The sequence below is a fragment of the Sprattus sprattus genome, assembly GCF_963457725.1.
Source record: "Sprattus sprattus genome assembly, chromosome: 2".
Taxonomy (NCBI): domain Eukaryota; kingdom Metazoa; phylum Chordata; class Actinopteri; order Clupeiformes; family Clupeidae; genus Sprattus; species Sprattus sprattus.
The window spans coordinates 39,373,142-39,389,233 of NC_137921.1; the positions used below are offsets into that span (position 1 = coordinate 39,373,142).

Consider the following 16,092-nt stretch of genomic DNA (forward strand, 5'->3'; position numbering starts at 1 on the left):
AGCTATCTCTACGGCTGGTGATCCGGTGTCCAGGGACAGCAGCAGCAGCATGGATGACGGCTCTGAAGCGGGCTAGCCTACCAAGACTAATTTATTTGTGTGTTCGCTTGTTTTTTCTTTGCTTGCGTGTTGCCTACAATCAATTATTTTTACCTGTAGGTAACTGCTGTCTGTTTAAATTCCTTACGGCCGTGCCTAGGCTATCGACTTTGTTGCCATTTCGCGACTGTACAAAACAAATTCGGAAAATACGGTAAGAGATGTTCCTGCTGAGAGTCAAACAAGACTTCGTGCATTGTCTACACACCTGTCACTTCTGAAATATGTAAGTTTGATTCATTAAACCATATTTATATTGATAAAAACATATTTGTAAAGCGGATTTTTTGGTGGCCCGCGGGATAATAGGTCGCGTTACGATAGGTTGGTTTAAGTTTTTGGATGCATTAAATGTGGTGGCAAGAAGTATGACCGTCCTTGGATTATGGGACATTGTAACACCTTATCCTGATTTGAATTATTTAATTATGACATTGAATAGACATCGGGTGGACTTCTGTAAGATCGTAGAAAGCCCAAATAGCTTTGGTTTAACAATAACTAAGATAACGTTGGCAATTGGTTATAAACCAACGTTGGCAATTGGTTATAAGCAGGGGCGCAGATAGGTTTTTGAAAGTGGGGGGGACGATTGTAAAAATGTATTTTAAAAAAAAAAAATGTACTGTGTCTGGCAAGATAACAAGCCAACTCATTAAAATTCAACGGAGGCTCAATAGGTGGCTATACTAAACGCCAACACTGATTCACCTTAAATTGAATACATTGCGCCAGTCTAAATGATTTTATATTAACCACGTCCAGTTCAGCTAATATCAGTCACGATATCTGACAGAGTGTTAGTAATTAAAATGACTGTTCATAGTAAATTGATCACGTTAGCGCCACTGCAGTGGCATTTGTCTAGCTCTAAAGTTCGTTTTTTCTCATGATTCAACCTGTAACAACTTACACGCACCATTAGGATTGGCATTGGTACAATCAAATAGGCCTAACTTTACACATTTCCGAAAGACCCCCGACAACTCCAGAAAGTTGCAATTGCCGAAAAATGGATAATAAATAATGAATGTCGAGTCCCCCTTCCCCCTTGGGAAATTGGCACCTCTCTTCACGCTATTTTCAATGACCGTCTCTTCTCTTTTTTTCTTCCACGGCGACATTACTCTGAACAGACAACCAAAAAAAATGCAAAGTGGGTTTGTATGGCTTCATCATGCATGTGTCGGTTGGTTGTGGGATCCTGAATTAAGAGCTGTCCCACTGATGCCTCTGGGTAACAATGGAAACCAGACTCGAGACGTAAACGCCAGAGAGACCGGTTACTTTTAGATTAGAATCTCTGGCGACGCAGGCAGCTTGCCCAGCTCAACAAAATGATTGTCCGTCTTTGATCTGACTGTTTTATGAGAGTTGTTGCAAAGCAGTAAATAAGAACTAGTCTTTTGATTTTCTGTGAGTTTAGCCTAATGCAAAGACAGAACGCATTCTTTTTTTCAAATAAAAGTGAGGGGGACGGATTGAATGTCATTCGAATGTGTGTACGTCAGAACCCCCCTGACGTACACGCTATCTGCGCCCATGGTTATAAGCCAACGTTGGCAATTGGTTGGGCCAACGTTGGCAATTGGTTAAAAGCCAACCAAAACCCGACTCTCACTCCTATTTGCCAACGTTGGCCCAACGTGTCCCCGACGGCCAAAAGTCCGTTGGCCCATCGTTGGCATGCGCCGTCGTGCCAACGTCTGTGACAACATTGGGCCAACCTCTCCCTGCTATCTGGGCAGTGATATAGGCCGGGGCCAGCCCATTGAGTGCCTTATAAACAAATAAAACAATTTTAAATTGGATCCCAACACAATAATAAAAACACGGTAAAACAGACAATAGCTGATTTCACTTAATTCTTGCTCATTTTAGCACTTTATGTAACGGTCATGTTATGCATCAACACTAACATTAACAGTGGTCTAAGATCGCCATCCGATGGAGCGACCGACCGGCGACCACTGCGACCTCATGAACCCACAATTCCCTGCAGTCTCAGTCATAGGTTGCCATGGAGAAAGCTGACAAGTGAAGGAGGAGGAAGAAGACACCGCTGGCAACACCCACTTGAAACCTGTCTGCAGCACCAGCAGAAATGAAATGGATCGGAAACTGAGTTTATCTCGGACCTTGCGACTACAGCATTTGATGCGCACTAATGTCCATTTCGTGTAGCGGGATTCACCTGATGAAACTGGTAAAGCTTAAGCAATTACCAGTGTCGTATTTCAGGACGCTAGCTAGCTAAGTGGTCGGCTTAGGTAGTGTTTTGGAAACATCGGCTAGGCTGCTGAGTGGGAGGAGGCGGCACACACCCCAATCCCCCGTGGTGATTTTAAAACGTTGCCGGCGAAAAATACCCATCGAAACATGAAACATTACCATGGGTATCCTTTAGAGAATATTTTTAGATGTCGAACCATATAATCACCAATTTTAGAATGCCCGATCGACGATGCTATGAAAGCCCCGACAGTGCCTGATTAGGGCCTGCTTTTTCGATCTGGAAATTTCTTGAGTGGGCTAACGTTATTCATTTTTTTTTCTGGCAAGCTAGCCAGCTATTTCGCTAGCAGTTCTGCTGAATCCCTTGCTATCACCGTTAACAGAACGATGCGGACTTTATGGATGCATTGAGTTTCGCAGGACCGGTTTGGTGTCTTTGATTTCCGCTTTCTATCATATCAGACAAAGTTATTTGTGTTTAGCGAGCAATATTTTTATGGACCTGTCCATTAGCTAGTGGAGGCTCGCCGCAAAATGTTTAATTTGAGACGGTTGTTGCGGTTATCAAACCGCTCCTTTTTGGCCTTCATTTTTTTCTTTTCAATGTCTACGACCTGCTTGTACTTCATCTATGTGGCTCCTGGTATAGGTGAGTTTCAATCTTTTGATGGCTATATGATTAATTAATGTTATCACATGGGCCATCATTCATTGCTTGTTTGAAACCACCTACCAATGTTAGCTACGTCTAGCTAGCTAATACAATCAAACACATACCACTGCTAAGCTCCTGCTAGTTAAATTACTCCTAAACCAATTGACTGGACTTCATTCATTCTGTTCGTTGCGGTAGCATACCTAGCCAGCTAGCGTTCCACCTGGTCAGCTGTTAGCAAAGAATCAGATTCAGAGATTCTGTCCCTAATGTTGTCCTTGGGGTAACTTTACTTATCAGTTGTGCTAATTTGAGTGTACCTTCAGCTATTATTGGTATTATTGTTAGATTGCAAGCCACAGAGGTAGTACAGGAACTAGGATGCTAGCGATAGCTATCTAGTAGTCTTGCAGTCTAGATGGTTAATGTTAATGATGTGTTTGCACCCTATGGTCAGCATCGCTATGTTAAGTTGGCTATTGCCCCATTGATGTTAAGTGTTATCGAGTGTTATCTTGCTTATATACCGGTTTAATTATGCCCCTCATTAGTGAAATCGTAACCTGCCTGAGGTTTCATTTACAGTCAGGGAGTAACGGGAAACGTTACCAGGCCGTTTCACATTAGGTACTTCACTGGCGCATAACAGCCTTGCCTTTAAACGAATTTAGTCAGAGGAGATTATTTTCAATAGATAGGTACACGTGCATGCGTGTAAAGAGAAAGCTAGGCCAAGATTTGAGACCATCATCAGTTGTAGTGCGCTACTGCCGTGGTCCATAACGACCCGTTATTAGATGATTTAAAATGCTTTAAGTTGTGAAGGGTGTTGTATTTAATATGTGGTTTAGTGAGTGGATGGGATCTTACTCCAGAGGATACATTTTTTGGGCGAACATCTATAGATAACGCAGACATCCTGTCACTCCTGAGGTGATATATGTTTCAGGGCAAGGATGGGTGGAGGGAAAGGAGGACTGTGAGCTCTTATCCTTTCAAGCAAGAGATAAGGCTTAAGTGTATATTGTTTATCTCATACAACACACAATTGAGAACACTCACTTCTACCCAACACTGTGACTTCTTATCCTGACTCCTTGTATGAGCCCCATGGTCTTATCACAGTTTTACGTGAGCAGTATGAAACTTAATGAAATGCTGGGCCTATGAGTCAGAGATCCCCTTTTCTTGTCAACTTGGTAGGCCTCCTGGGCTGATGGAGGCTTACATTATCTCTGTTTTCTTATGTATTATGGATATTTAGTTGCAAATGGCTGCTTACAATGGCTTTAAATAGTGCATTAACCTGTGGGTTTTATTTGTTTTACAAATTATACCTGCAAAGTTTAGCCATCAGTCACAGTTAGCAGGACCTTGCACGGATAATCGAATATCCAGATAACCAATTGCTGCATAACTTCTCAAACATTGAGAATGGTTAGTATGTACACCCCTAGTTCTTGGCGATTACTCCAATGTGATTGCAAATGTTCTGGTTGTGGCATCCGTGGTACAGTGAGATGTACAGTCGTGGCCAAAAGTTTTGAGAATGACACAAATATGGATTTTCACAAAGTTTGCTGCTTCAGTGTCTTTAGATATTTTTGTCAGATGTTACTATGGAAGGCTGAAGTATAATTAAAAATATTTAATAAGTGTCACTGGCTTTTATTGGCAATTACATGAAGTTAATGCAAAAAGTCAATATGTGCAGTTTTGACCCTTCTTTTTCAAGACCTCTGCAATCCGCCCTGGCATGCTGTCAATTAACTTCTGGGCCACATCTTGACTGATGGCGGCCCATTCTTGCATAATCAATGCTTGGAGTTTGTCAGAAATAGTTTTTTTTGTTTGTCCACCCGCCTCTTGAGGATTGACTACAAGTTCTCAATGGGATTAAGGTCTGGGGAGTTTCCTGGCCAATGGACCCAAAATATCAATGTTTTGTTCCCCGAGCCACTTAGTTATCACTTTTGCCTTATGGCAAGGTGCTCCATCATGCTGGGAAATGCATTGTTCATCACCAAACCGTTCCTGGATGGTTGGGAGAAGTGGCTCTCGGAGGATGTTTTGGTCCAGCAAGCGCCAGGACCGTCTCCTAAACATGATTCAGCTGCGGGATCGGGTCACCTCCAGCACAGAGCTTGCTCAGGAATGGCAGCAGGCAGGTGTGAGTGCATCTGCGCGCCCAGTGAGGCTAAGACTTTTGGAGGATGGCCTGGTGTCAAGAAGGGCAGCAAAGAAGCCATTCTCTCCAGGAAAAACATCAGGGACAGACTCATATTCTTCAAAAGGTACAGGGATTGAACTGCTGAGGACTGGGGTAAAGTCATTTTCACTGATGAATCCCCTTCCCGATTGTTTGGGGCATCTGCAAATAAGCTTATCCGGAGAAGACAAGGTGAGAGCTACCATCAGTCCTGTGTCAAGCCAACAGTAAAGCATCCTTAGACCCTTCATGTGTGGGGTTGCTCCTCAGCCAAGGGAGTGGGCTCGCTCATAATTTTGCCTAAGAACACAGCCATGAATAAAGAATGGTACCAAAACATCCTCCGAGAGCCACTTCTCCCAACCATCCAGGAACAGTTTGGTGATGAACAATGGTGGAGCACCTTGCCATAAGGCAAAAGTGATAACTAAGTGGCTCGGGGAACAAAACATTGATATTTTGGGTCCATTGGCCAGGAAACTCCCCAGACCTTTATCCCATTGAGAACTTGTGGTCAATCCTAAAAAGGCGGGTGGACAAACAAAAAAAACTATTTCTGACCAACTCCAAGCATTGATTGTGCAAGAATGGGCCGCCATCAGTCAGGATGCGGCCCAGAAGTTAATTGACAGCATGCCAGTGCGAATTGCAGAGGTCTTGAAAAAAAAGGGTCAAAACTGCACATATTGACTTTTTGCATTAACTTCATGTAATTGCCAATAAAAGCCAGTGACACTTATTAAATATATTTAATTATACTTCAGGCTTCCATAGTAACATCTGACAAAATTATCTAAAGACACTGAAGCAGCAAACTTTGTGAAAATGCATATTTGTGTCATTCTCAAAACTTTTGGCCACGACTGTACAGGTGAACATGACTTAAAATATAGCAGGAAACAAAAACAAAACAAACTAAAACAAAAACAGGGAGGGCTACTGCCACAGGCAGTTTATCTCCCTCTTAGCACCAACCAGTGGCGGTTCTACACGGAGGCCTGGGGTGGCCCGTGCCCCCGTAGACATGTCCCTGGCCACCCCTGCGGCCACCTCGTGCTGACCAAAAAAGAAAAATGAATTTATTTTGATTTTACACCCGAGCGCCAAAAGCGGTACTAATGCGACGCAATGTTCTACACTGGTAAATTAAAGCGGCGCACCCAATCACTGTAGTTTGCCATGTGTGGTGCTTGTTGGAGAGAGGAGCTACGATTGAAATGTTTGGCTTGCTCCCTTTCATTAATGGATCGCTGGTTCTTAAGATTAACTGGAGGTAGTCTGCCTGTGCCTGTAGTGATAACCATAGTGATCATCATATACTGTCTACCGGCTGAGCTGGTGATTTTTCTGCCACATGAAGGCAGAGAAGAAGGAAAAATAACCTAAGCGTTTTTTTCAAGAACCAAAAGATGGAAATATCATATACCTGTTGACTTTCCCAGATGTTATGTGTATACAAATTGTCATAGATGAATTGAACGAATTTGATTTCACGACGAAAAGAATTCGTCAGGGTCATACAGTCTTCCACGGTGACTTTATTAATTCCAAGATAAAAAGAGTCAGTTCTCGTGACATAGTCGCTGTTATCTGCCAGTTGGTAACAAATCCAGCTACTAGCTTGCTTTATATTCCTGCGCTAGCAAGAAGCCTTTGATTGCTAACTGATGTAGCTAGCTCTTGCTGCTAAGTTTTCAAAGTTGACTTCAATGTTTTATTTAAGCAATAAGCCCCAAGAGGCCGTGGTTTGCGCTGATTTTAGAACAGGTAAGGGGAGTTGTTAGGCACGACGCGAAGCGGAGCTACAGTTAGCAAGCAAAGGCTTCTTGCTACCGCAGGAATCTTAGATCAGCAGTAGACTAGCTAGCGGCTAAACAATAACATGGGGCAGATAACATCGACTGACATGAGAACTGACTCTTTTTCCTGGAATTAATAAAGTGATCTTGGGTCAAATGCCACAATCACCACTAGTATTTAAAAAAAGGTTTTATGGGTACCATTACTTCGGTTCGTAATTAAATATCAGTATTCCCCATTGCTAGCTTTGGTCTACGGTTGTCGTGAATATGAGACTCTACTGCTGTCAAATCAGGACCAATCAGAGTAGAGCCCATCCTGCATTGGTTCCCGCCCACACAATGTCAAAAGTTGAATTGACGCTCTCTATTTGCACCCTGTACTTTTTTTTCATTTTTTATTATGGCCCTACCTCTCTTGCACCTGCACTCATTCTTACAATGTTAAGTCAAGTTATACATGTTTATATGTTTTTAAAGTAATACGTTTATAATGTTTAAATATCATTTGTTGCGGTTTTTTTATGTGCCCCCCTGGTTAAACCCTGGCCCCTCCTTGGCCCCCCTAGTAAAAATCGTCTAGAACCGCCACTGGCACCAACACGTGTCATGTGGTGCACTGAGTCCGTGGCGCCAAGGCAGACATCATGTGGTTGAGTGATCGGGGCGAAGAGGGGTCAGGTGTGTGTGTGTGTGTGTGTGACTGTATATATGTGTGTGTGTGTGTGTGTGTGTGTGTTCTTGCATGTGTGTGTGCGTACGCTCCTGCTGCTTAGCCATGAGGAAAACCTGCAGGCCAACACTGGTCCGTTACACCCTCTCAAAACAATGCTTGGCTCAGTGTGTGGACGACCAGACGCTTCAGCGTTTGTGCCTGACTCACTTGTCTCACTGCTTGCATTACGTGGGCTCACCATGCACAGCACCAGCTGATTTAGCTAATTACGCCCTTCGAAAGGTGTGGCCTATAATGAGAGGAGTTAGGCCATGGTCCACAAGCCTGAGTTGTTTTTGGCCCTGCATGGCAGTTATAGTGCACCTAAGCCTCATCGCAAAGTGAGTGCATGCATATGTAAAGTAGCTGTGACGTCACCATGGTCTCATGCAGTAGACCAGGGGTCTCGAACTCGAATTACCTGGGGGCCGATGAACGTCCAGTCTCATCAGTAGGCAAGCTGTTGTCATGACACCAAAAACACATTTTTTTGGATCTGTTGGCTTGCCTGGGTTCAATTCCTGGGCAATGCAAGATGCTCGTGTCTGGTTGCGGCCCGGCAGTTTTTAGACCCCTGCAGTAGACCGACTGCAAGGTTGAGCTGTTTTGGGCTCATCTGTCTTTGCATGCTGAATGTTGCATTCTTGCAGGTTGTGAAGTGTTGCCAATGTGTTTGGTATTGCTTTGAGCTGTATGTGGTTTAAGTTTGATGTATAGACTGCTGGTAGTTGAGTATAGTTTGAGTAGTGGTGCATTAATGTCTGGACTGCTCTTACAGTTTGTGATGAGTTTTAATTGGCTTTCACTTAACAAGCATTAAACCAGGGGAGACTCCCTTAAGACAAACAGATGTTAAAGCTGACAAGAGTCTCTCTCCGGAGATCTGCTGTTGTGTTTCAGTTTGGCTCCTTATCAGAGAAGATGTTGAGAAGAATTCGGAAATAGCCAAGGGATCCCATGTCTGTGTGACACGCAGTTGTGCAGGGAGAACAGACATTCAAGAATTGATAGGTTCCCTTTTATTGACCTATCAGGCTGCTCATAGCAACTTCTAAAGAGGGTTGCATCGTAGTGTCTCAATGTTCAGCTGATTTAAAAAAAAAAAAAAAAAGATCAGCAAAGCCGTAGACATTTTGAGGCCGCTTGGCTATAACTTCTGGAATCCCATCACAGTGCTGATGAGCGATGCTCTTGTCTTGTGTTGCTTATATGTCTAGTTTTTGTTTTCCTAGAGATGTCAGATTAGTCTAAACTTAGGTTGATGTATCTGTTTCCTTGTCCGAACAATATGTCCAAATTTGTGTTGCATTTTATAGATCACGGTCTATAGATTGTGGACAGTATTGTCTGGCTCCTATGTTTTATATTCTAAAGATGCCAGACACCAGCAAACTTGCCCTGAGCTAGCAAATTCGGATATTCACTTGTCAGGAGATGCTCTCTCACATGACACCAGACCAATGACTAACCAATGAATGTGCAAGGGTTGTTGATGAAAACAAGTGTCACAATGCCTGTCACCTCTCTGTGGTGGCCTTCCTGCTCTGCCCCCTGTGAGCAGATGTGCGTCAGTGCCGTCACACTGTGGTTGTTGACTTTGAGTTTGGTGAGCCGTGATGCAAGCCAATCAACTTGTGCACTATTGTTGGTTAGTCATAGTTGTGTTCAGAAGAGAGACAGGTGCAAGATAAGCTAATCAGTCTTTCTGTAGCTAATTTTCTGTAGGCAGAAATGTTACAGATCGATATTGAATCGAATGAATATTAAAAAGCAATTATCAGTAAAAAAAATATTTATGCACACCAATAAAGAAAAATTACATCTGACAGCCTGCATTATCTATTGGACAAACTGGATTTAACCACGCAGACTGTATGCATCCTATCCTCCTCTGTGAGATGTAGTGGTGTGCATAAGTAGATATTTGCGGTTTGGGTGTCAATGTTTGGATATGGTGTGAGGCTTGTGCACACTTCTGTATTCTGCAAGTCTAAAGTTGCACTTCTCCCTCCCTCCCTCTCTCTCTTTCTCTCTCTGTCTCTCTCTCTTTCTCTTTCTCTCTCGTTGCTCTCTCTCTCTCTGTCTCACAAACACAGCCAACACATACTTCTTCATGGTGCAGGCCCAGGGGATAATGTTGAGGGATAATGTGCGGACAATTGGCCAGATGATCCGACTCTACACCAATAAGAACAGCACACTTAATGGCACAGGTGAGTTTTTGCCAGCCACTCCTCAGCCGACCACAGACCCAGAGTGTACCATCTGGTGCCATCTTTTTGCTGCTCTCTGACTGATGGACGTGGACCTTTTCCGGCTCTTCATCGCCAGCTTTTTCTCTCCATGTGTCACTCGCTCTGATCTGCTGGTCGTCTCGAGGCACAGTCAGTCCTTCGTCTGACATTGAGGAAGGGTTGCTGTATTGTGCTAATTCTGTAAGCAAGCTGTATCAACTGGGCAGCATTTTGATTACTTGTCAGATGCTTTTCTGTCTGTCTGCATCCTGACTGAGAGCTGTAAAAAAAGGGAGGGAAGTATGAACTGATTTCAGCTCTATTTGACTGAAAGCTGTTGCCTGTGTCAATAATGATTGTGTGTGTGTCGCAGATTACCCAGATGGGAACAACTCCAGTGAGTATGTGGTCCAGCCTACCACATACCTCCCTGAGAACTTCACCTACTCCGTCAACCTGCCCTGCCCGGAACGCCTGCCCTCTATGAGTAAGTATCAGCCAAAGGCCTGTGATTGTGTTCATTTGTATGTGTGTATCTGCATAAGGGGACTCATATGGGTGCGTTCTTTAACTGACCTGCATTCAAGTTTGTTTATGTTTGATGTGTTGTGTGTGTGTGCATGCGTGTGTTTGCAGAGGGCGCCATGGACGTGAACATGACTGAGTTTCCTCTAGAGGAGCTGGAGATCAGGTTCAAGCAGCTGGGCATTCAGTACGGAGGCCACTGGAGACCCACCGACTGCCAACCCCGCTGGAAGGTTTGAAAGACACACACACGCAGACATACACACACACACACGCAGACACACACACACACACACACACGCAGACACACACACACACACACACACGCAGACACACACACACACACACACGCAGACACACACACACACACACACGCAGACACACACACACACACACGCAGACACACACACAGGGGTTGAAGTGGGCCGGAACGCTCCGGTACTCAGTACCGGCACCTTAGATAAATTAATAAATAAATAGATTCTTAAAAAAAAAAAAAAAAAAACATTTTTTTTTTTTTAATGTTAAGGCCAGTCTCGTCTCGTCGCGAATCTTTGGTCTGAACTGGCCTTTACGTGCACTGTGAAAGTCTCGATCAAATCAAAACGTAACATCATCCCCTAGCCCCGCCTTGTTCATCCCTCTGACAAACACGCTTCGCGCGAAAAAAAACAGTCAACCTGTCAGTTCAGTTGAGAGCGCGACGTAAATGTGTTGACTGTTCCAGTCAGAGCGAGTGCATGTTGGAGTCCAAGGTGAAGTAGTAAGCTAAAGTCTAACGTCTATATTTTAAATAGGGCAACAAACACAACTTAAAGAAAGAACCAGGCTTTTAGTTATTCGTTTTCTATCACTCTGGCCCTGACTGAGAATGACGAACATTAACAATGGGCAACTAGTTGGTTATTGGCTAGCACGTCAGCTTGTCAGATAGACAAAAAATAATAAACAACTAGAATGCGTTTCGTGAACGAACTGCGAGAGTGTGCTTGCTCTGTGACAGAGAGAACAAGTGCCTATGAATTAACATGTATTTACATCTACTCAATCAGTGTAGTGGGGCCTTCTTCCAATATATTTTAGCAAGCAACCAAGCTCAACCATTATATTTTGGCTCCACTGACGTTTAGACATATGAGGGTATCTCAGAGTTTCGTTATACTGACTTACTGAGCTAAGTGAATTGTTGAAATTGCTATCTTGGTAAAAGGAAACATCTCTGCAACAATATTAGAATGAATGCGGTTACATAGCCAGCTTTACTTAAAGTTTATTGTAAGATAGGCCTATATGTTAGACTTAATGCAGTTAGAGTTAGTCTGTAGGTGTAGTATCAAACGTAAGCAACACTTTTACTGTATAGATAGAGAGCACGTGTATCACATTGGTTTATAGTCTGTCAAATTAGTTCTACTTATTGGTGTTCGTTGCCATACAAAGTTAGTCTTCTCTTATAAGCCTAGGTAGTACATCTGATTAGAGCTAGCAACCATGAATTGCAGATTAAGGGGTCCCCTATCTCAGTGTTCATTTTGGCAGCTATTTTTAGATTCAGTCTTAAGACAAAAATGCATATTAGTTTTAGTCACATTTAGTCATAGTTATCCTTCTTAGTTTCAGTCTAGTTTTCGAAAACTCATTACAATTTAGTCTAGTTTTAGGCACATTTAAAATTCCATATTATAGCCACATTAAACTCATTCCCTTCCCTTCTCAGGCCCAGGGACCTCCTGTGTTGTGTCAACTGCATAGTAGTCTAGCTTGCAGTACTTACATTGTGGATGCAATTAGTCTCCAAGATACAGGTCTCATGCCTACAGCTGAATTCGAATTTGTTTGTAATAAATAATCGAATGTGATGATGAAGTACGGTACGCAGCGTCTTAACTGAAGCTCAACTCAACTTTTACAGCAGCTAGCTTGCCGCTAACGCTAACTGAAAACACATCGGAACACAGTGGCTAGCTAGGTAGCTAGCTGCTAATAAGTAACATATATAAGTAACACATCAGCAGTAATGAATCAAGTGTACTGATATTAAATGTACTACTAAATGTACTACTAACATGCCATTCTTAAATTAAAGCCAGTGACATGATGGTTAACGATTAGCGAGTTAACGATGGATACCGACAATTAGCATACCTAGCTAGGTAGCATTACCATTGGATTTCAATGGCAGTTATGCTAGCTCTGGCTATCCAGTCAAAGGAGCCTTGTTTCTGGACACGTATCACTTGACGAGCGAGGGCAATACAGTCATCTGGAAAGTTTAAAATGATACTAAACGAAGGGAAATCTACTGTATGGAGAATTTTCTGCTCAGTAGACAATGCAGATTCTAATTAGGCTGGTGGATATGTCCAATGTAAGAAGTGTGAAGTTTTAATGAAATATGATTGATGCAACTGTCGTTCTCCATAACAACTTGGATTAACCTGGATGGCTGGATGAAGTTTCAGACCGAACGTCAAAGATCTTCAATGGTAAGACTTGTCGGTTGTGCCTCTGTTGGTGTCTCGTAAAACGTGAATTTTATTAAAGCATAGCGTGTGTATTGTGAAGCTATTTCATTCCGAGATTGCAGGGGAGTGAAATGCTCCGCTCTGCTGCTGGTATACAGACAGCCGGAAAGGTTAACAAACGGAATGAAATAGCTACACATTACACACGCTATGCCTTAATAAAACCCACGTTACTCACATACTGGTTAACACTGTTAGAGCGGGTGTATAAACTGTACCTGAAACTGTTGCCACTACATTCGTTTTAATATTTTGCACTCTCTATCTAACCACTTCTGGCATTTAAGAGAGCTTCTCCTATGTCAACTGATCTAATGTCAGTTGGCTAGAGTGCGTGACGTCACAATGGCTCAACCTTCCCCATGTTAGTCAATGAGAGAAAAAGGGGATGAAAAAGAGGGATAAAAAAGGAGTGGCAAAGAGTATCGCCACGAAAAGTCATAGCAACCTGCACCGGATCGGGCCGGACATTTTGGTGTTTGAATGGCGTCTCTAGCTCAAACGGGCGAGGAGGAGTTAGCTGCAAGAAAAACGGGGAGAATAAATAAACTAGAATGCGTTTCGTGAACGAACTGCGAGAGTGTGCTTGCTCTGTGACAGAGAGAACAAGTGCCTATGAATTAACATGTATTTACATCTACTCAATCAGTGTAGTGGGGCCTTCTTCCAATATATTTTAGCAAGCCACCAAGCTCAACCATTATATTTTGGCTCCACTGACGTTTAGACATATGAGGGTATCTCAGAGTTTCGTTATACTGACTTACTGAGCTAAGTGAATTGTTGAAATTGCCATCTTGGTAAAAGGAAACATCTCTGTAACAATATTGGAATGAATGCGGTTACATAGCCAGCTTTACTTAAAGTTTATTGTAAGATAGGCCTATATGTTAGACTTAATGCAGTTAGAGTTAGACTGTAGGTCTAGTATCAAACGTAAGCAACACTTTTACTGTATAGCTAGAGAGCACGTGTATCACATTGGTTTATAGTCTGTCAAATTAGTTCTAGTTATTGGTGTTCGTTGGCATAAAAAGTTAGTCTTCTCTTATAAGCCTATAGTACATCTGATTAGAGCTAGCAACCATGAAAAACCTCTTCTGAAACTAAGAAGGATAACTATGACTAAATGTGACTAAAACTAATATGCATTTTTGTCTGAAGACTGAATCTAAAATAGCTGCCAAAATTAATACATCTCAGTGTTCATTTTGGCAGCCATTTTAGATTCAGCAGCTATTTTAGATTCAGTGCATATTAGTTTTAGTCACATTTAGTCATAGTTATCCTTCTTAGTTTCAGTCTAGTTTTCGAAAACTGAGCACACTACAACAGCTACGCTGTGTGTACATCCTCAAACGTTTTTCAGTTAACCTAATGATTCAAGGTCTCTCATGAATCATTACTCCCAGGACACGGGTTAATGTTAACTCACGCTATCGGTCACAACAAGTTACTTGGGATATGCTACCTCATAGTTAGCTAACGTTAGCTAGCTAAACGTTTACAGAGGCTAACGTGAAGCTTCAATCAAAAATGATTAGCTAGCTTTCCAAGCTAGCTGACACAACCTAAACACTCGACTGCCCCTTTGAAGTCAACTTAACGTTGGCTAATATATTCTAATAACTAGTTATCATTGACAGTTACAAGCTAATTTACCAAACTCCTTTCTGTCCTAAACAACAAGTTACTTGGGATATGATACCTCATAGTTAGCTAACGTTAGCTAGCTAAACGTTTACAGAGGCTAACGTGAAGCTTCAATCAAAAATTATTAGCTAGCTTTCCAAGCTAGCTGACACAACCTAAACACTCGACTGCCCCTTTGAAGTCAACTTAACGTTGGCTAATATATTCTAATAACTAGTTATCATTGACAGTTACAAGCTAATTTACCAAACTCCTTTCTGTCCTAAATTGAGCAGTTGCTGGTGTGAGCTACAATATGGGAGCTAGCAAAGCCATTTCTAGCTCTACTTCACAATACTGCTGCCTAGTGTAATAAGTTAACGTAAAACATAAATGTTTATAAAGTATCAGACATAAACAGGATACAACACACCAGTTACCAATTGATATTATGTGTTTATATATACCGAAAATGTCAGTAAATCCAGATGATGATTATGCTGCTGCTGCTGTTGGTCCCGTCGCAGGTCCCGTCGAAAACCCTGGAGTCGCGACCCTGTCAGTTGTTTCCATGTGAAATCAATGGAATGCTTCACTTTTTGGCGCCGTATTGACAACTGTCTGTCACTCGCACACTGTGCTTGTAAATTATTTTTCAAGTTTGCACGTACCTATTTATGCGAGTGAAATACTCGCACTGTAGAGCCCTGGAAGGTGTCTCTTAATATTCCTACAGTTGAATGGAGAACGACTGATAGAGCGGGTGACGTCACAATGGCTCAACCTTCCCCATGTTAGTCAATGAGAGAAAAGGGGGATGAAAAAATGGAATAAAAAAGGAGTGACAAGGAGTACCGCCACGAAAAGTCATAGCAGCTTGCACCGGATCGGGCCGGACGTTTTGGTGTTTGAATGGCGTTTCTAGCTCAATCGAGCGAGGAGTAGTTAGCTGCAAGAAAAACGTACGGAATAAATAAATAAAGAAAGAAATAAAGAAAACTTGACGATAACAATACTGTGCTTCCCTTCGGGCAAGTACACTAATAAAGAAAACTTGACGATAACAATACTGTGCTTCCCTTCGGGCAAGCACACTAATTACAAGCTCAGGGGCTGGAAGTTTCCATTTTCTGTAAAAAAAAACACGTATGGGAACACAAGTGTAAGAGTAGTAGATTTACAGTAGCCTAGGCTCATTTCTTCTGCTCCATTTCATGTAGCCTAATCAGTATTTTTTGTATCATTTTTTTAATATAAAGAGCTCTGTAACCTTGCGTGGTGGATGGGTGTGACCGGCATGTCTGCAGTAGGCCTGTCACCAATCAGAGAGAAGACCTACAGTATATCACTATACTGTATATGTAGCCTACTAAAGAACTAAGTGGTTTACAGCATAAACATCTATCTACTATAGGCCAACATTCTAAAATGTGTGAATCGCTTAAATGCTATGAGTTTCAAATC

The 16,092-nt window shown here is 42.4% G+C and overlaps 1 protein-coding gene across 1 annotated transcript in view; it reads left to right on the top strand.

Moving 5' to 3' along the window:
* Window positions 1–2,868: 2,868 nt before the first annotated feature.
* The window catches only part of b4galt6 (UDP-Gal:betaGlcNAc beta 1,4- galactosyltransferase, polypeptide 6), a gene marked incomplete at its 5' end in the record, with an annotated part of 20,834 nt that continues 7,610 nt past the window's right edge, over window positions 2,869–16,092 (top strand). Inside the window, 4 exons of the mRNA XM_080833169.1 lie at window positions 2,869–2,983; window positions 9,809–9,925; window positions 10,320–10,433; window positions 10,583–10,704. Coding sequence (XP_080689295.1) covers window positions 2,869–2,983; window positions 9,809–9,925; window positions 10,320–10,433; window positions 10,583–10,704 — 468 coding nt within the window. The remainder of the gene's footprint in view (window positions 2,984–9,808; window positions 9,926–10,319; window positions 10,434–10,582; window positions 10,705–16,092) is intronic.